At 41.5% G+C, this 20809-nt stretch overlaps 2 protein-coding genes across 2 annotated transcripts; both read left to right on the top strand.

Moving 5' to 3' along the window:
• The first annotated feature begins 1542 nt into the window (after positions 1-1542).
• opn7d (opsin 7, group member d) lies at positions 1543-8730 on the top strand. The gene is made up of 6 exons (XM_068598161.1): positions 1543-1581; positions 6788-6878; positions 7064-7226; positions 7398-7525; positions 7689-8023; positions 8245-8730. The coding sequence occupies exons 2-6, from the start codon at positions 6788-6790 to the stop codon at positions 8728-8730; spliced, it is 1203 nt and encodes a 400-aa protein (XP_068454262.1). The 5' UTR covers positions 1543-1581.
• A 5343-nt stretch (positions 8731-14073) lies between these two features.
• rad21l1 (RAD21 cohesin complex component like 1) lies at positions 14074-20700 on the top strand. Its single transcript, XM_068597770.1, has 14 exons — positions 14074-14132; positions 14518-14696; positions 14800-14929; positions 15629-15728; positions 16161-16264; positions 16482-16589; positions 17344-17445; positions 17744-17842; positions 17961-18190; positions 18318-18399; positions 18494-18639; positions 18739-18849; positions 19091-19165; positions 19378-20700. The coding sequence occupies exons 2-14, from the start codon at positions 14553-14555 to the stop codon at positions 19582-19584; spliced, it is 1638 nt and encodes a 545-aa protein (XP_068453871.1). The 5' UTR covers positions 14074-14132; positions 14518-14552; the 3' UTR covers positions 19585-20700.
• Positions 20701-20809: the final 109 nt, after the last annotated feature.

Genomic DNA, 20809 nt, shown 5'->3' with positions numbered 1-20809 from the left:
AGCCAGAATGAATTGGAAGAAAGGGAATCCAGGACTGCCACAATGCATTTCAAGAAGTAGATTATCTAAATTGTGCAACGGGATCACACCATCGGGATAAATGAGCACCCGGTGTCATGTATGTTCAGGTGGTGGAGTTATTCTGCAGCATGCCTGGTGTCATTCTGCATGTAATTCGATGAAAGTAAAGTTGAACGCCGTGTGTAAATGGCACTGAGCTCTGTTGACACTAAGTTCATATAAAAGAGCCGGAGAAGGAACCGGATCCTGAACTGAGGTATTAATATGACAGGGCTGCTCTGTGCCGCTTTCTGACAGCCCCGCAGCCTCGACGCGGCTCGGCGAGCGAGCCCCACGCTCCCTTAAGCCGCTTTCCACGACATGTCAGTCCGAGAGCGGCGTTGCTCCAGGCAGACTGCACGGAGGCTGTGATGAAGGAGGATGACACAATCGCTTCAGGTGCCTTTCGAACAGGAACGCGTTCAGTGTGTGAACGAGGACGGTACTTCATTTTGTTAAGTGGCTGTCGTATTCAATTTGGACTCCTTGAATCAAGAACAATAACCTAAGAAATCTCATTCCAGTTGCAAATTGTGCACCAAACATTTTTGTAATTCTTAACGCAGTCCAACATAATCATGAATTATCAGTGCGATAGAAAAAAGGACATTCACGAAGCACAATCATAAACTATTGGTGTAGCTCAATTTCTCAGTTTCTTCACTGTGAATTACGACCCTGATGGAAAAAATAGTGAGATGCTGTCTAGTCACACAATAAGAAATTACAATCATAATTGTACTCACTGAATTTTTGCTTGAAAATGTGCTTTTCACAGGCACACCATGTAATATTAATATCCCCTATTATATATTCAGAGAGAAAATCCTTCAAATGTTAAAAAGGATTTTTTTTTTTTTTTTACTCCGCCAGGTTCTCGCAGGTGTATGAGTCAACAACTGTGTGGACGTGATTTGGGGAAGTCCACCTTACATGCATGATTCCTTTAAAGGCATGATGTCTAAAGAAGATGAATAATCCAAAGCCTCGCAGCAAATCAAAGTGTATAGGGGATAAGTATAGTGGGAAAGAAGCTATGGATAGAGGAAGTAGGGTGGGGAGTGTTTTGAGTCATCAGTGACACTCAGAGCTTGCCAGTATTATGCTGATCCCTTTCTCTCTCTCTCTCTCTCTCTCTCTCTCTCTTTCTCTCTCTCTCTCTCTCTCTCCCCCTCTCTCTCTCTCTCCCTGGCTGGCCTGCTGTCACTGTGGGCTTTTCATTCTTCATCAGTGGGGCTCGCTGCATCTCCACAATGATGAAAAGTGCATGTTTTGTATGAGGGGGCGAGTGTGTGTCCACCTGGCTGGATGTGTGTCAGTGAAGAGGAGGAGTATACCTTTACCAGACTCTTCCAGTGCTCCTCTCTCTCTCTCTTTCTCTCTCTCTCTCCCTTTCTCTCTCTCCGTTTGTCTGTCCTTCCTCTCCATCTCCCTGACGGTGGCTGGCCAAGCTCCTCTCCTCTCTGCTCTCCACCTGGCTTCCATGAGTTTAAATGAGGACAAGCCATTCCTCCCTGGAAGGTAAGCGGTACAGCTGTGGGGTGTCTTTTTCTATTTCCAGGGCGAGACAAAAGGTATTAGACAATAACAAAATGTGGGAGCATTGACGATGATGCATTTTGTTTCATCTTCCAAATTGTGTTCATGTGGCTTTCAGTGGTTTTCTAGAAGCTGACACGGCTCTCAAAATATTTATTCTGTCATTTTCTTTCTTTACTTTTATCTTCTGCGAGTTGATTGTGACTCACAGGTTTTGTTACCTTACAAGTCTCCCTCGAAACCATCTCAAGGAAGTTTAAATGGATTGTGCCGGCTTTAATGCCGACGAAGTGAAGGCACAGACACCAACGGCCAATGTGTGGGATCTCGGACTGGATTAGTGATGAGGGCACCAAACATCCCTCTCTGTAAAAAAGAAAAGAAGCGGCTGCTTTTCTTCATCTTTTAGTCGTAGTTGTCGATGAACTGATCGTTTTCCAGACAGCCTGTCGACTTGATCTCACCACACAGCATTTCCCCGGATGCATGAATGCATGAACTGTCTTTTTCTTATCACCTGCACAAGACACATGTGAGAGATTCACTTGTTTTCTGACTCTCGCCTCACAACAGTGAATCAATAAGTGTTGGCAGTGATCGATCATGATCCCAGCATATACGATGTCTTTTTATTGGATACAACAGGATTTGACGAAGTGAACGACCTTCAACTGAAGCTCAGAGTCAAATAACAGATGAAAACAGTTGCGACCGAGGGGGTCTTTGTATTTCAGACACCTTCAGCCATCACTGACACGGAGACGCTTGTTTTCCCACACTTAGACTGTAATGTTATGTAACGTGTTTGTGTTACGAAGGTGAAGCTGTTGTGTAGGAGTGATGATGGTGATGATACTTAGGGTGGCTGGATTGTATACATTTGTCTATTTTGCATTTTTTGGAATGAAACATTTTAAAGCCTGTTTAATTGCAGGTAAATTATCATCTTGTACATGATATTCTGATTGTTTATTGAGCATCATGGTATAAAACGAAATCTAAATTACTTTAAGGGCAACGTTTGTGTTGTTTGCATCAGCACTTTAACGACAAATAAGAGTCTCCCATTCCTGAAACCTCATCAGTGCCACCACCGCCCGACGATTATCTCCATCTTTATTTTACTTGATCCTTATCCCACTGGCTGGAAAAATGCTAAATGCTTCCTCTCTAATTTAAAAGTTTGATATTTTAAATTGTTTATTTGAAGAAAATGATACACATGTCTCTTCACTGTTCAGGTTCAGGTGCTGCTTTGCTGCAGGCCAAAGCCACATGTTAAGGAGCATAAGTGTGAGTGAACTGTTAGCGGGACGTTTATGTCACGTGATCGTACTATTACATAAGAATGTGTCCCGCGGTGTTTGACAGATTTACCTCCAACCGCGCTTCGTCATGCCGCTAAACAAGAGCGTAAATATTGCACCGCGACAGCGACCACTTGTCAGTGTCAGTCACTCAGACGAGGAGGCCGCGACGCCGCAGCGCGAGTCCTTCGTCCACTTCAATCTGACTAAAGGTCACACGGGGCCCTCAGGAGGAGGGTCGCACAGCCGCGTGTGTCATGTATGTTCCCTTTAAATATTGTGCAATGCAGTGACATTTGATTGGTCAACACATCTCAAGATATCACTCTCGGAAATTGTGATGAGTGTTTCTCTATTTTCTAAAGACTAATTAATTAATTGATCATTTAATAGAGAAAATAATTGGCAGATTCATCTACATTGGAAAAGGTATTGACTATGAATAATTAGTTGCACCCCTCATGTGTACATTGTTATCTTGCTGACATTTAACAATCTTTACATTTTTCTTTCTTTGAAAACATGGTTAAATGCTGCATGTTGCAAACAAACATGGAGCTAAAAAAAACATGAATAATAATTGTTCCAATACATAAACTAAAATGTTTAGCTGGACTAATTTTTTGACTTTGTTTGCAGGAGTTTAACAAATGAGAGCATAAATAATAATACAAATTATGTCCAATATTGCTCTGAAATGCACCAATGAAAACTGTGTGAATGTTAAAAGAGACATGGTATGGTGATCAACCCAAGCATAAATGATCCAATGTGACGCTTTACATTCATACATACACATGCTTTATGATTCAAAATGTCATAAAGCACAAACTCTGAGGGCTGTGTGGTAATGTAACATCGCCATAACGGGCTAATATATATATATATAAATCACTCTCACTAGCTGTCAATCTGGTAAACCCTCTGACATTGTGGTTGTCACTGCTCATGAGCTCATGCATGTGGACATCCAGAAATGCCCGTCGGCTGTTTAATGGCTGCTTATCTTCTCGGACGGCAGCCATTTAAATGATATGAGTGACAGCTCTAGTCAGTGGCGTCAAATGACAATCACAATTTGAAAAGACATGCTGCAGGGAAGCATGTCACACACTTAGAGATTGCTCGTCTTCATACTGAAAAGATATTCACTTAAATGTCTTCCACAGTCAAGATGTCTCCACAGAGACAGACAAGTTGGGGCAAAAGAGTCAGAGCAGGAGAAGATGAGGTGCAAATGTAATAACAGGGTGCATAAACCAGGTCGGCGTGCAATATGTTGTTTACCGCCCTGCATCATCATCTGGAGGTCAATCTCTCCGTCCCCGTCTCAAAGGTTGTCCAGTTAATCACAGCTGGACAGAAGAGTGATTCAGCCAGGATCAGAGGCCTGAGAGCAGTAGAGTCACAGCTCAGCCACAGTCTCAAAACACTCAATCTGTCACAGCAGAAACAAACTCACAGTTCAGCCGGTTAAGCTCTCCGCAGCTCCTCCTCCTCCTCCTCTTCCTCCTCCTCATTCTCCTCGTCCTCTTCCTCCTCCCTCTCGCTTTCAAACAGTCCTCTTGGTTTTGCTTGGATAGCTATCGTTGACAATCGTCTAATCTGGTATCAGAAACCATTATTTTGTCACTTATATTGTTATTAATATAGATATATTAACATTAATTCAAAAATCAGAATCAGCTTTGATGGCCATGTAAATGTGCACATACATGAAATTTGACTCCGGTTTCCCTTTGCTCTTCGTACTTGTATACAAAACATTGAAAGAAAGACATTAAGAAAACAGAAAAACAGTAAACGGTGGTCAATAAAAATGACGTTTTGTAAAAAGAAATACAATAACGCCATCGTTTTGATGAGTACCATTTGATAAAGGAATTGTATTATGTACAACTTGTTTTACAAAATGACCACAGCAGTGTTGAAGTTGAGTGTAACCAGTCACGTGCCCACATTGAAGCCAGACACAGCTTATTAAACACCGCGATCAGATTGTTACCTCTGAAACCCAAACGCCCATCAGAACCTTTAAATACTGCAGTATGGGATGGATTTAAGAGAATCAGGGAAATACTGCTCACTCAGACGCGGTGAAGGCGCTCGAGCTTAAAGGCCAGCACACGTGAGAGCAAACTACCTCCAGACTCAGATCTGGACACAAGTAGTTTAGATGAACGCAAGCTCTAAATCTTCCAGGCGTGACGGTTTCTCTCCGAGAGCTCGCATGAGATGAACTTCATCTTCTGCACAGATCTGAGTGTGCGGATGTTTTCTTGCACAGGACGACTATCAACTCAGGAAACATGCACTCACAAAATGTCAATGTATTGACTGAAAGCAAACTATTGCTGCGAACTGTTGTATTGGACTGCATTAGTTTTATGTATGTGAACCCCATAAACTACGTTTACTCGGCTTTGACAAATCTGATAGTAAATCTGTTTTATTGCCGTCTGATTGAACAGAATGCTTAATTGTGTTGACGTCACAGTGGCGTTCTTTCATTTAAGTGGCACTAAAAACTGGTTATAACGTCGTATTCTTCTGATCCTGCTGCACTCAGACCGACTGGATATTTCGTCATTTGCCGATGTGCTGACTTGCATAGCAATGAAGCCTCATTCTTTATCCTGTGTGACCGGCCAAGACTTTGAGTGTCAACGCTGCCTCTGTATCATCTCTGATACAGCACTTCACGTATTGCTCCACGTTCATTCATCTCCGCGCTGTATTCCGCCCCCCATATTTTCCTTTGATTCATATTCTCTATCTCGCAAAGTGCCGTGCCGAATAGCAATCATCATTTTGTTTGCAGATGGCGGCAGCGAGAGGGAACCTGATTGCCTCGTTTATGTATCTGGATCGTTGCAAAGCGCTTCTGACATCGACTGGTGCAGAGAGGACACTATTAAGATTCTTCTAACAATCTATTATGTTCACGTCTGAGCTTGTGAATCATTGAGCATCTGTCAGCTCGCTCAGCAGAATCAACACCTACTTCTCTCTTCTAAAGGTCGATTTGTTTGTATTGTACACATACATATGTATGTGTGTGTGTGTGTGTGGCCTGCTTGCATCATGTGAAGTCTAGAGACAATATTGCGATTGATATTTTTCACCATATCGGGGTTTTTTTTTCATCACAATTTGAGCCAGTGTTGTCTTAATCTTTTGTTTGGTTCCAGAAGCTCTTAATCTCTCATCTCATACTCTGGTTTCAATCCCGAAAGGCACAGTCTTTCTAATTCTTTTCATCTGTCAATCCGTTTTTTTTTTCTCGTATATTTCTATTTAATATGGATTGTCCTCGTCTTTAGCACAGGATTATATTCTCATAAAAAAAAAGATTTGTCGTTTAATTTCTGCAGCTGTGGGCTGAAAGTAGTGCACAACCGAGATGGTGAGGAAACACGTCTTGTACTTCAGGTAAAAGTACACAATGTGGATGCACTGAGAACAAAAATGGAGGAATGTGGTTTTGCTTTTGCTGCTGTAATTTCGGATTCTTTCTTTTGTTGCGGCATGCGGCTCAGAAAATAGAGCGGGTCGTCTACTAATCGGAAGATTAGCGGTTTGATCCCCGGCTCTTTCAGTCCGCATGTCAAAGTGTCCTTGGGCGAGATGCCGAACCCCCAAATTACTCCCTAAGTCTCTGCCACCGGTGTGTGAATGAGCATTAGTTTGTTCTGATGGGCGGGCGGCACATCAGTGTCTGAATGTGTGTGAATGCCTTCCATTCATCGTTACAACAATACACGCGCTCCCATGAGTGTTTTCTGCTCTGCCAACAACACCAGGGGAGGAAGTTCCTTAGTCACTTGCTTTATTCAAAATTGACTTGTGTGTGTGTGTGTGTGTGTGTGTGCTAATTTCAGATGGGAAATGCTTCAGACACGTCAGCTGTGTTTGCCTCCACCATCTCCAAGGAGCACGACATCCTCATGGCTTCACTCTACAGCGTCTTTTGTAAGTCCACCCAACAGTCTGCGCTCGGTTGATCCCGTCGCTGACTCCGTGCATGACTGACAAATCCCTACGTCCAGCCCAGACCCATCTCTCTTTCTCTCTCTCTCTCTCTCTCTCTCTCTCTCTCTCTCTCTCTCTCTCTCTCTCTCTCTCTCTCTCTCTCTCTCTCTCTTTTTGTTTTCCAGGTGTACTCTCCCTCATGGGCAACTGCATTCTGCTACTTGTTGCGTATCACAAGCGGTCGACCTTGAAGCCCGCTGAGTTCTTCATCATCAATCTCTCCATCAGTGACCTTGGGATGACGCTCTCTTTATTCCCACTGGCCATACCATCAGCTTTTACACACAGGTATCTCACAAGTCTTTCTATTTTTACTCATATTCTCGAGAATCTGATTACTTTCTTCATGAAAACTATTGTTTTATATCATTGTAATTTGACTATATTTGGGTTTTGGACTGCCGGTCTGATTCAAATCACTGAATGAGGTCACCTTGTCGCATGTCTTTGTGTATACAGGTGGCTGTTTGGAGAAGTCACCTGTCAGCTCTACGCCATGTGTGGAGTGCTGTTTGGTCTCTGCAGCTTGACCAACCTCACGGCCCTCTCCTTGGTGTGCTGCCTTAAAGTCTGCTTCCCCAACCACGGTGAGTGTATGATTAACTAAAGGGGTGAGCATGATGTTGCACAACACAACATCTTAAAATCACAAAGCTGCACAGCAATATATTCAAGAAAAGGGCGGGCGGGAGGGGGGGGGGGGAAATAGCACAATAACTAAGCATCTTTTTGTATCTCCTGTCTGATCAGGTAACAAGTTCTCCTCGTCGCACGCTCGCCTCCTGGTCGTCGGAGTGTGGTGTTACGCGTCCGTGTTCGCTGTCGGGCCCTTGGCGCGCTGGGGACACTACGGCCCCGAGCCTTACGGCACGGCCTGCTGCATCGACTGGCACGCACCGAACCACGAGTTTTCGGCTCTGTCTTACATCGTCTGCCTTTTCATTTTTTGCTACGCGCTGCCGTGCACCATCATCTTCCTTTCCTACACTTTCATCCTGCTGACGGTGCGGGGGTCACGCCAGGCCGTGCAGCAGCACGTGTCACCACAGACCAAGACCAACAATGCACACGCTCTCATTGTCAAGGTCAGAGGATATGTGCGTTTCCCTTTACGTGTGACTGATGTCAGGTTTAGCAGTTGCAGGTTCTGATTACTTGCTCCATCTTTGTAGCATCCTCCCATGCACATATAGCTAGCTGTGTGTGTGTGTGTGTGTTCCACAGATATTAGTGTACTTTTTTCACTAAAGAAAGGATAAATCAATCTCCTACATGTCATGTTTTCGCATGTGTTGCTTCTCCACAGCTCTCGGTCGCGGTATGTATCGGCTTCCTGAGTGCCTGGACTCCGTACGCCGTCGTGGCCATGTGGGCTGCTTTCGGAGACGCCACGCTGGTTCCTCCCGACGCCTTCGCCTTCGCCGCCGTGTTCGCCAAATCGTCCACCATCTACAACCCGATGGTCTACCTGCTGTGTAAGCCCAACTTCCGCGAGTGTCTCTACAGAGACACGTCCATGTTGCGACAGAGGATCTACAGGGGAAGTCCGCAGTCGGATCCCAAAGGACATTTCGGATCGGCCTCGCAGCGCAACAGGGACTTGAGCGTCTCCATGCGCTACTCGAATGGACAGCAGGAGAGCTACGGGGCGTGCACGCACTGCACTGAGAATGCAGCGCCGTGTCATGTGACGACAACACCCCAAAGGACTGCCTGCATCCTGACTGAATCCACATACAGAGAGGTGACAGTTAGCCTGCTCTCTGAGAAACCACGGGCGGATTTCCTCTAGCGGGACAGCCTCCTTCTTCCCATGAAGCAAACCAGACAGGACGGGTGCTCAGAAAGACAGAGGGAATACCGGGCATGGGACACAACATAACAAAAAAGGGACCCGCACAAGTTAACATGAGTGTGTGTGTCGACAAGACGTATAGAATAACAAAGCAAGGACCTTCAATGGCATCTGTCCAGAAAGTCCCTTATGAATGAACATTTTAATTGAGGGATGTTTTTGATTCAAAGAATCCACACTGGGTTTACATCATCTGAGGAGATTTGACAGAGAAATGTAAGCGTGAAATGTCTTGATGCCGCCGTCTGTGTCAGCTTGGTTCCAGTTTCATTTTAATATGAAATTTAACTGGATTTTGCAAGGGCAAAAAAAAAAAAACCAGACAGCAGGCGTCCTGCTGGCTTTCAAGGTTAATTAGGCAACGTGTGGTATTTCAAAGTGGGATATTTCAAAGCAGCTTATCATCTATTACAGCTGCAACATATCCGCTTTATGTCAGGATAAACCGTGTTCAGCGTCAGGCAAACATAACACACAATGAGATAAATAATGATGTAGAAGTATTGTAAAGGAGAGGAATACTTTGTTTATGGTGCTTCATGTGATACCAAGAAAAATGAGGATCCAACAGCGGTTTTGGTTTTCATCACACAAAAGGACAACTGCTATGCTGACAGCTGGAGGTGAAGTGGTACCCAAAATTAACAAGGATCCCTCTCCCCCCTCGCTATGGCCATGAATGTTTCTATACACATTTTGTCCCTTTCACCACTGGAATCCATTTTGATTGATTTGGAATATCCTTTTAATAAAGAGGCTCCACTGTGTCATGCAGCCTGCAGTCTTTCTACTGATTGACAGAAGAAACCGGCTAAACAGGGTTTGAACAAAACATAAAAAAAGAGGTCAGTACCACCTCGTATTTAGACATTTATTTTGACTGAAATCAAGAGAACTTTCTTTCTTTTGAGGATCCTAAAGCCTCGTGGTAGTTTTGGGACACCTCTCTTCTTCATTCCCTTCAGTCTTGATTCAATGATATTAATACTCACACAGTACTCAAATGAAACCTATTAAGTACATTTTACTGAATGTTTTCAGGTCTGTTCAGGAACAAGGGGAAGTTTTATTTTTGTAAATAGGATTTTCAAAAGCTGTGAACATGGATCCTTGGTTACAAATAATTCTTTATTTATTATTTTTCAAGTTTTCAATAACTTATTTGTCTTTGTTTGTCATTAATTAAAAGAGTGGCACACACAAAAGTGTCTTCATAATGCATATTAGATTATCAATGCAGTTTTTGGTCATCTACTCTTTATTTATTTTAGCATTTGCAAAAAATGAGTTGCTTTTGGACTGAAGTCCGTTTTTTAAAAACACGTCTGATCCTGCAAATATGTATTTAAAAGACTGACAATTAGTTTCCCCTAAAAAATTAGAACACAAACATCATTTTGCTATCTTTAAGTCTGCTCTCATTTTAATGGTGTTGTCCTTTGTGGCTTCATGTATATGCAAATAAAGAAAAAGCAAACTGTACGTGTTGAAAGCATTATCAAAACCAATCCTGGTGCAGCTTTATTTACGAAGGAAATAAAAACATTGATTGATTTTTCTGGAGGAACAGAAAGCCATGGCTTAGTGTTTGAAATCCTTTCATTTAATCTTGTTGGCTTAAGGGAAATGGTAAATAGCATAGCAGCAGAGTAATTACAGTAAGAACCATTTGAAGGGCACATTTTATTTTTTATACAATTTAGTGATCCACAAAAAAAAACAACACATGACAACATTTTTTCCCTCAATTATCTGTCAGCGACATGTTGCTTTGGGGAACATTAATCATTAACTTCAGGGCTCTCCAGGTTCAAATTCACTGCCAATCTATTTCTCTACAAAAGGAATCTATTATTAGCAGACCCTCGGTGTTGTCTCTATTTAAAATTCCTAGGTGTGTGTGCAACACTTCCAGATCTCCTCTTCTTTTAGACCAAAGCTTTAGTGCTTCACAAGACAACACCACCTCATATGCATAAGTACTGCATTCCCTCAAAACATCATATTATACAGAGAGTGTTCAACACAAGCTGAGGCAACATTATGTTTCATATTACTTGTCATGCCCCTGTTGCCTATTCAACCATGAGGCACGACTTTGTTGCTCACTTGAGTGTTTGTTCTGATGCGTTTAATTGAAGGCAATGTCCAGTGGTTAAGTCCATCATATTGATTCAAAATAATAACCTCATCTGCAGAAACTAGTTGCCGGTACTCAAATCCTGAAATAAACCATAAACAATGTTCTTTCTTTGTTGCTCCACTGTCCCATAGAACGGTAAAAAAAACTGTGAGCAACACCTGGCCCCCAATACCTCTCCTAATTATACAAGGCTAATAGTTGTCGGCCTTGGGAGGTCCAGCATACCCAAAACATGCAAAAATGGTGCTTACATTACTTAAGTAACAAGCTTAAAACCTTTTAAAAACCCATCCCCCCGATAGGATGGAGGGAGACTGAGCGATTGTTCTATAAAACTGGAAATCATTGCTTGTTTTATGAAGAAGAAAAAAGCCAGAAACTGCTGTATTTGGATGTATTGAAGACCATAAGTAATATACAAATGTCACAGATGTGCGCAAATGTGCCCCAATGCAAATTTTGGAGACCTTGCCTGAATGTTCTCTGTACTGTTGGCATGTATTAATTGGATGCCTGGTGTAGCCTCTGGAATAATTCAGCCGAACGACTTCTCTCGTGCTGGTAATTCATTATCTGGTCACAAGCAAAGTAACAAGCGCTGCAAAGGCAAAAGGCAAGAACAGGGAGGCGTCCAGTCGACACGCAGGTAAAAACACTCCCGAACCGGAAGTTTGGCCCTTTAACACACATGTTTCCGTCATGAACATCTAAAGCTGTCTAAGAGGAGGAGAACCCCGCGTTCTCATCTTTTCTCACAAGACTGGGCCCAGTCTGCTTCCCTCATGTAAATATACTGATAAACAGGTGTGGGTGTTGTGGTGCAAAACGTGGATCTAACCTTGAGGAACAGCCAACCGGACGTTTCCCACAGGCACTTCTCACAGACACTATGTGTTAAACTGACCTGGCGTAACCTGAACTCTCATAGACATGAAGAATAATGAAGATCAGCTACAGAATAGAAGGATTTGTATTATCAATACTAAACCCTCTCTAACTTTGTTCTGGTTCACTTTATCAAAGTCAACCTTTGCATTGAGAATGTTAACATATTGTAATATAATTTGGAGTTGGACTTCACAGCTGCATCATTTCAAAGAAATAATTATCCGGAAAGTGTTTTTTTTCTAGGCGGGCATAGAGCAACATAGGTGGGCTTTTAAATGTTATACCTGCACAATAGTCTATCCATCTAATAATTTATCGTACAGAAAGAGGTACAACGCTGACATCGATTCAAGGAATATTCATCTTTAAGGTGTAGATTAGACATGATTTATCTGTGAGACTATTCATTTAATGAACTGTAATATTTCTATGTTGTTGCAACGTTATTTTATCTTTCTTTGTCGCTGAGACTAGCAGCTTTTACCGAGAAACATTTTGGAGCACACTGACCAAAATTGTGATGACAGCAAAGCCACAGCTGGGGGGCTTCCAACCCTGTGAAGATAATATAAATGTGCATCCAAAAACACACAAATAAAGAAAGAGAGCTTAAATCTTAGAAATACGGAAATGTGTACATCTAAAATATAAAATGTGTCTGCTGCTGAAGAGATCTACTTCTGTCAGAGCTGAACTGAAATGGAGAGGAGGGGGGGGTGGATATGAAAACTCCCATGACAGCAATGAGTCCAAGCAAATATGCATAAAGTATCGACGAAGATGCGGAGCAATTTAATTTGCTTTTGTGTAAAAGAAAGTCTTGAGGATATTCTTTTCATTTGCAACCAAAAGAGGCGAGCGTTGATATGCAGCCAGAGAAGGAATTAAAAGAAAGTGAACCAATGTGGCACGAAACATTAAGAGAAGCTGGACACATTGCTACATCGGCACACACCCAGTAATTGGGTATTTTTTTTAGAAACCTATCATTCTAAAGCATTGCTTTTCAACATCCAGTTTTTTTTCTCATTATTTTTGTGTGAGCTTTTCCTCACTGGATGAAAACAGTTAAAACATGATAAGAAAACCCAAATACATAGTTTTGCCAGCAGCCAAATAACACATTTTCAAGTATCACTTTAAAGATAATGACAGCAGAGTTCACAGTGAAAGCTGCAACGCGCTGTATCCTCATCTTTATCCTGTTTCTCACTCTCTTGAAATTCAGGTCATGACCCGCCGTACTTGTGCAGCCACACTGACGCTATACCCAAAGCTCTGACATGAACACACAAAGTTTTCTTATCATGTTAGTAATTATTGGCCTGACATTGGTTGCCTCGATGACGAAATGAAGGTTGACGTATGTTTGTGTGAGACTTCTTCATCCTACCTGGGAAGTCCATTCATGTCCAACAGGTTCCTCTTGACGTCACTCTCCTGCATTGATTGAAATGAAGCTATATGATGAATGCACTGAAATAAATTGGCTTAACAGGCTAAACCTACACACAAAAAAGGCCATACTAGTGGTGCTGTATGTTAGATACTTTGAGTTTCAACAATGCAGAGCTGAAAATCAGATAAGTTGATCCACATATTTTACCCAAACATTTAGCTTTTCAGTGGGGTTTTGTTTGCTACTTTATATTATTGTAAACTATAAATATTTTAGGGTTTTAGAATTTGGTCAGGCATTTTATCAGCATGTGCCTTAGATAAATTGTGATGTCCATTGGTCCCTTATTTTCGAACATTTCCAAACAATTAATCAAGAATATACGTCATCAATATTGAAAATAATTTCTGGTTGCAGTCCGACCTAAATGTCAAAACAATATTTTGGAAGCGGATAAAGAAAAACAAAACACCTTTTATGGTGCATTAAATGACTAAACCCCAATGCATATAAACAGTATTGGTCTTATGTGACCTTAATGTATCACATGGCGCCCTCTTGTGTTCACAGATGGAGTTACAGCTCAGCTGACTGGAGGTCTCTGAACAGCCGGGTTAATATGAAAACACCTGTGTCGATGCACATTTGAAGTGACAATCCAAATATTACTGGCTACATTTATTATCGACGACACCAGTGTGGATTTAAACTACCATCTAGTGGCCACAAATCAAGCAAAACAGGCATTACTGGAGTTCAGTCAGCATGAATAGAGCTAAATTAGCTCAGATATTTTTGTGCGCTTGCTCTGTTTGTTTGTTTTTTGTGGGCGGGGCGGAAGTTGTTGCCTGGATACGCCCTCGCGGTGATACGCTCCAAATGTCTAAAAGCGGCACTTTCAAAGTTAAGGTAAGCTTGGCTGTTTTTCTGGTGTCTGGTTAACCTGATAAATGGGCATATAATTACTTAGCGTTACAGCAGCAGTTACACGTTTCTCTCTAAATTCTTAACTCTATCGAGTTGTATTACGTCATTTTATTTATATCATAAATACTGGTCTGCCGCTGTAGCAAGCTAGCTAGGAACCGCCAAGCTAACGCAGCTAGCTCACCTTAGCTTACGTTATCCGACTTCGACTTGAGAAGTTCACGCGCGAGTGGTCGAACCCTGTATACTGACTTAGTTTAACAGCTTATATGAATATTATACTTCTCTAATGTAATCAAAAGGAGCATGGTCAGATTTATAAGACACGCGGGAAGGCTTTAAACAGCCAGTGTTGTGTTTGTCACAGGTGACAGCTAACGCTAGCTCCGGTCCTCCATCATAATGTTCTACACTCAGCTCTTCACCTCCAAGAGGGGGCCTCTCGCGAAGATCTGGCTCGCAGCGCACTGGGAAAGGAAACTCACAAAGGCTCATATATTTGAATGTAATTTAGAAACAACCATCAAAGACATCATTTCCCCGAAGGTAAAATAAAGACAGAGTAAAAACACATCCACAAAACACCATAAATTGAAATAACTTGCGCCTAAAGTGTGAGTGCTCTCTGAGATGTCTGTAATCTTTGTAGATGAAACTTGGTTTGCGGACCACCAGTCATCTGCTCGTTGGTGTGGTCAGGATCTACTCCAGGAAAGCAAAGTATCTCCTTGCAGATTGCAATGATGCCCTGGTTAAGATTAAAATAGCATTCAGGCCAGGTAAAACGTCCAGTTTGTGCTGTTAGTGTCAACTGTTTATAATGTAGAGACATTAGACTGGTTAAACATGTAAATTATGACAAAAATGATTATGCATTTGAGTAAACAACTCTAAAATATTTTTGGGGAAAGTTAATATCACAACCCAATTCTTATTAAGGTAGGATTTATTGCAGGATTGTTCATTGAGCCAGATATAGTTTCAGCTTCTTGTGCTAATAAACCAGTACATATTTTCTCTAATGAGGACAACCACCAGAGGGTGATATAAACACAATTACTGTACTAAATTATTTAAGGAGGAGAGAAGGATCTCAATTAGAGAATGTTATATACATGTATAGTTTCCCTCATGTAAACTATCACATATCACACAGAATAAACTGCCCCGAAAGGACAGAGGCAAAATATAGGAATACATGTATGCAGCTAAAAGCCTTTTAACACACACCCAACACGGTAAATAAGTTAGCATCCCTGAATTAATATAGTACTATAATAGTTTAGATGATTACTTCTTATATGTAAGATCCTAAAGAGTTCAGCTCTACATTTTGAAGATATATTGAAAATGATATTTTTCAGCTCCAAAAAAATGCCTCTTCAATTAAATTACTGAGTGCTGTTCTTACCTATTCCAGTTCTAAACACAGTATATGTTTATTTGTCATTTGCCCTGTTTCTCTATGAACACACCAGGTCAGACAGATATGCCTTTGGATGGGCTTGAAGCAGCCGTAAAAGCAATTACCTTGATAGAAGATTTCACAGCTTTTGATTCTCAGCTGCCACATCCAAGGTACCATTTTCTCTTCTCTGACAAATCCCAACTTAACATTTAGAGATTCAGGTTTATTTAAGACACTCAAGATATGGCAGTTTAAAAGACAAATTCTTATTCACAAATGCAATATAAAGAATATGACAGCATGGCAAACAGCAAATCTTGTATTTGTGATTTTGGGCTATACAAAATAAACTGAATTGAATTGAATTTTTGATCTTCTCAAATGGGCGTAATTGAAAACAAAAAGATGTGTTTCATGACAAATTTAGGTTTTTAATGCTTGGATTTACAAACCTAACTGAGGTTACAAATTCTAATTTCGATTTTAAAATTCTGATAGTTAACCCTTTCATTTACATCTGGGTAACCTATTTTTTCTCCAAGCCTTAAAAATAAGTATTCTGTCTGTGTCCACACGATGTTCTCTTCATACTGGGACACCAGTGACATCGATGTTGTGGACCACTTTTCACTGAACCAGTGTCGATCAGAAGAAATCACTCTGAAGGAAGACTTTGGAAGTGGCTTTCTCAACTTAGTAGATTTCGGTAAGAACCATTTTGTTCTCATGTCGTGTTGTCGGGCCGTTTGGTATGTTCAGCATTAATGTATTCCTGTTACCTACACGTCTTTACTCTGTAGCCAAAGCCTTGTATATACATATATTATTTATCTGAGCCATAGAGGGGCTCCACTCCATTTTCAAAAACACATAAATGATTTTGTTGACAAAAATGTCCACTGCTTGTGTGCTCTGATGAGTAGGAGATGAGTCCCAGAGCCACCAGATTGGGCTGCTGGATATGAGCTTCCAGAGCTTCGCTCAACATGGAGACGATTTTGGGGATGAGAATGAAGGACTTGACCTCCTCGGTAAGGATTGTAAATTAATCAAACTAAGTTTTTGCAATATTTTACATGAGCGAAGCTCACACACTAGCTTGCCTTGTCCCAATTCAAAGGCAGCCTTTGTGGACCAATTATGTCATAACACGCTTAAACCGATTTCTCCACAGTTTTTCAGGAGCCTGAATATGCCATGGATCAGAAAGCATTAAAAGAAAGTGAAATTAAATATATGGATACATTTACAGTTACTCTGGTACAATTTCCCCAGTCATCTTTAATGTGTTTCAGTAAAATGTCAAAATTCCTATGAAGGCATCCTGGAACTTGTCCCAGTTTCCCCGTGGCGTTTGCACTTTGTCAGCGGTTTAGAGCAATAAACTGAAGTATTGGACTTCTCAAGTGGGACTGGGACTGCACAAGCACATTGATATGTAGGTTTGATCTCTGTGGGGCTAAACAGTCTCATTTGGGGAGGAAGCAGAAATTCAACCCTGCTTTCACATCCTCTGAAGCTCTGAGTGTTCATGAGTCTTTGAACTATCCCGCCTCTGAATTGGGACACAAAGAATACAAAAAATGTGAGACTCATGATATTTAAATCAGAAAAAGATTCTCTCCGTCATGTTGCTTTGTAGCGAGAAAATCCTACTTCTGCTCCAGATTATATTCAAATACCAAAATGATCTACTCTGGGTTCCTGTGGATCTTTAAAACATTAGACTAATAATAATTAAGACTTTGAGTGATTGTTTCTCCTACATTTTGAATGACCCTCTAGACTTCCTGACAAACTCCGGTGATAATGGTGAGACCACTGACTTCATCCTAGAGGAGCCTCAAAGAATAAATTCAGAGATCTCTACAGTCAATCTTCAGCAAGGTCATCATTAGTTATTTCAACTATTTGTACATCCTGTATTCTAACAAAGTAAAGCACCTCCATGTCAACAGCCACTTGGTAGTAGTTCAATAATTATTATGTGCCCGTATTTTGTATTTTCAACTGGGTCGTCAATGTGTAGATGATGATTTTGTTTGATGGTACAGCTGCACATTAGATTGTGTTGTGTGTGTGCGTGTGTGTGTGTGTGTGTGTGTGTGTGTGTTCATCAAGACAGAATGTATTTTTATTCAGATTTACATTCAATCTGAAAACAGATTTTCCATACGTTTTCCAGATTGTGAACTAACGGGGATGGAGAGCCCGACACTGAATAAGACCACCCTGCTTAGTAACGATGAGGAGGCCTTTGCGCTTGAGCCTGTGACCATCACTCGTATGCGCAACACAACCCTCTAACTGTGTCCCGTCCACTCACAAATCACATTGAGCTAAACCAAACACTTGTCACACAAACGATGGCGTCCTTCTGACCTCCGACTGTTTCTTTTCAGCGAACTCCAAGAAGAAGAGGGGGAAGAGGAAACGCAAGTTGGTTGTGGACCAGACTAAAGAGCTCACCAATGAATCCATCAAAGGGCAGATCCTCGACGATTCTGATCTGCTTCTCTCGTTGGACCTGGCCCCGCCAACTCTGCAGCTCATGCAGTGGAAGGAGTGCGGCGGAGCGGACAAACTCTTTGCACAGCCGTGTTCAACTCTAGCAGCTCTACAGATAAAGAAGGTAAGAAGATAAACAGATCCCTTCAATGTTGGTCTTTTATCTTAAAAAAAAAAGACTGATCAATCCATAGTCAACTTTCAATTAAATTTACTCCTGTTACCGTTCAATGTAATTTTTCCGCCTGCAGCTCTTTGCGAAGAGTATTTTTCAGGTGAAATTTCATTTAGCGTGTGAGGAAGTAGAGGGGATGCGTCAGGATGAACAAGAAGGTAGGAAACCTTCTATGAAGTATAATCTCTCTATTTGAATGTCCTCTGTTCTGCCTTTCATGACATGCAGTCTGCATAATTATGTCTTGTATAGTTCAGAGAGACGCGTGCAGCCTCGCGACAGACGACGTCAGCGTCGTAGATTCATCAATAGATCCTGAAAGAACACAAAACTCCGAGCTCACCGACCTCGAGCACGTGAATGACATTCAACTTGAGAATTACTCAGAGCCCAATCCAGTAAGCCTCAGCGCGTCGGACTAAGATAAGTTATTCATTTCCCATTCACGATGTCCTTTTACCTTTCTTATGTATGGTATGTAATCTGTGCCGTGTCAGCTTAACGACAGTTCGGAGTTCACACATCCGGGGCTTCCATCAGAGGACTCCATGTTTGTCCATCCGTCTTGCATGCAGCAGGAGAGTCAGTCGACTTCCCTCAACACTCAGGTGCCTGTAAATACACACCGTCACAAATAGAAAACAGGGCAGGAAGTTAGACTCTGCTGGAGTCCAGTTTCACCGGCCTTATCTTTGGAATGAAAGTAAACTAAAAATGGCTGGTACAGTAGACAAATTACAAATCTATCAGTGTTGGCCAGATGGCAGCTGCTAAATTGCAGCTTTGCACGCTGCCTTGGAGATGTTCCTGGCATCACTGACTGAAATTCAGTCCCTTTCTACCCTGCAGTCTATGCTGAACAGCCAGGACTTTGAGAAGAGGAGGATAACCAGACGAATACAGAAGCTTCAGGACATTCTAAAAGTAATCACAGCCACACCAACGACCAACTCTTACATTTTACATTTGGGTAAAGTCTGTATGTTCATGACATAGGCAGTGGTGCCACTGCTCTATTTAACATTGAAATAGCAGATACAAATCTGTAGTCCCAGCGGACAGGGATTTTAATGCAAGGGGCGGGACAGGATTAGGGATAATGTCGGGAAATTAAATTCTCTCCTGTATGTCGGCAGAGCCAGAGCAGCAGTGACGCCACGTTCAGCCTGAGGGCTCTCTGTGAAGGAGGAGCTCGCTCGCATGCTGCAACCACTTTCTTCTGCCTCCTGATTCTGAAAAAAGTAAACGCTCTTCACCTGCACCAGAGAGGCCCCTACGAGGACATTACTGCCACGCCGGGACCCAATTTCTACAATGAGCAAAAACACCATACAGTTTCTTAAAGTGACAGAGTTGCAGTCTTGGTTCTGTCTGCTCCGCCTTGTGCAGAAGTAGAACATGTTTGTGTCACTGTCAGTTTCTCTGGGCTAAATAGTAAAAAAAAAAAAAAAAAAACTGCTTGAAAAGAAGATTATACGTCACACACATTGGTATACGCATGTGTGTGTGTCTCAAAACTTGGAAATACTATTTTGCTTGTTTGCAGCACTCAAAGGAATGTGAGGAATTGGGAACGTATCACTGAAGGAACATTTTGTTTAACCATCTCTTTGTCAGACTTTATAGGCCTCTGACATCAGATATGAGTTTCTCGTCGCTACATTTTTTTACGCAAACTACAAGGTTCTTTAAGTATTTATCTATTTATTGTTCGGCAACATAATGTTAGTTATTCTTGTGATATTTTTGGACTGAAATTTCTTGCCTGTTCAGTTTGTTTAGTTCCTCTTCTATTTATTAGAAACAGGACTATGTGGACTTGCCTGTTTTGTCTTTTCTGAGATATTTCATTTCGTTAGAAGCAAATGTTGCAAATGATTAGGGTAAAGTGCAGATAATATTTACATCTATTTAAAACTGTTCATTGTATCGATGCAAAGCACAAGACTGAATGTTCACTAGATGCGTTTGTATTTGCATAACTTTAGGAGCAAACATCTGGTGTTCCTGTACTTTGGCCTATGAAACTAAATTCATATATTTGTAATGTTTGCGGTCAAGATGTTATATACATTTTTTTCTTGTTGTTTCCTGCAGCTTAAATCCAGAAAACTTTGTACTTCTGTACAGCCCTGTGCTGTACTCTTAACAAATAAGGCTACTTAAATGGTAATGGCCTTCTATGAAAGTTATATTTATTCATAACGTGTGTATGTCATCCATTTTACCCTGTGCTCATTGGCGGCCTGACATCACACATTTTGGACAGCAATATCATTTTTTTAATCACATGATTTTGGCATATGATTCATACAGACCAGCTGCAAAGGAAATACTGTCTACAAAACTCAATGACATTCCCGCTTGTTCTTGGAGTTCATTATGTAAAAAGTCGAGAATTTGTTCCAAAATTGTAAATGTTCTGTCTTTGTGCATTATATTAAAAACAATCACATACATGGATGTGGTTTTTTTTAATGTATTCCTATCTTCAAGCAACAAAGTTTGCTCCAGTTTTAGTCTGTGAACGCTCCTCTGCACACTCATCCATCACCTGGTGCTGTACAT

Source organism: Clinocottus analis, unplaced genomic scaffold, assembly GCF_023055335.1.
Source record: "Clinocottus analis isolate CAN_PGR_092001 unplaced genomic scaffold, fCliAna1.0.p SCAF_4, whole genome shotgun sequence".
NCBI lineage: Eukaryota > Metazoa > Chordata > Actinopteri > Perciformes > Cottidae > Clinocottus > Clinocottus analis.
This window is presented reverse-complemented; position numbering and strand designations above follow the sequence as displayed.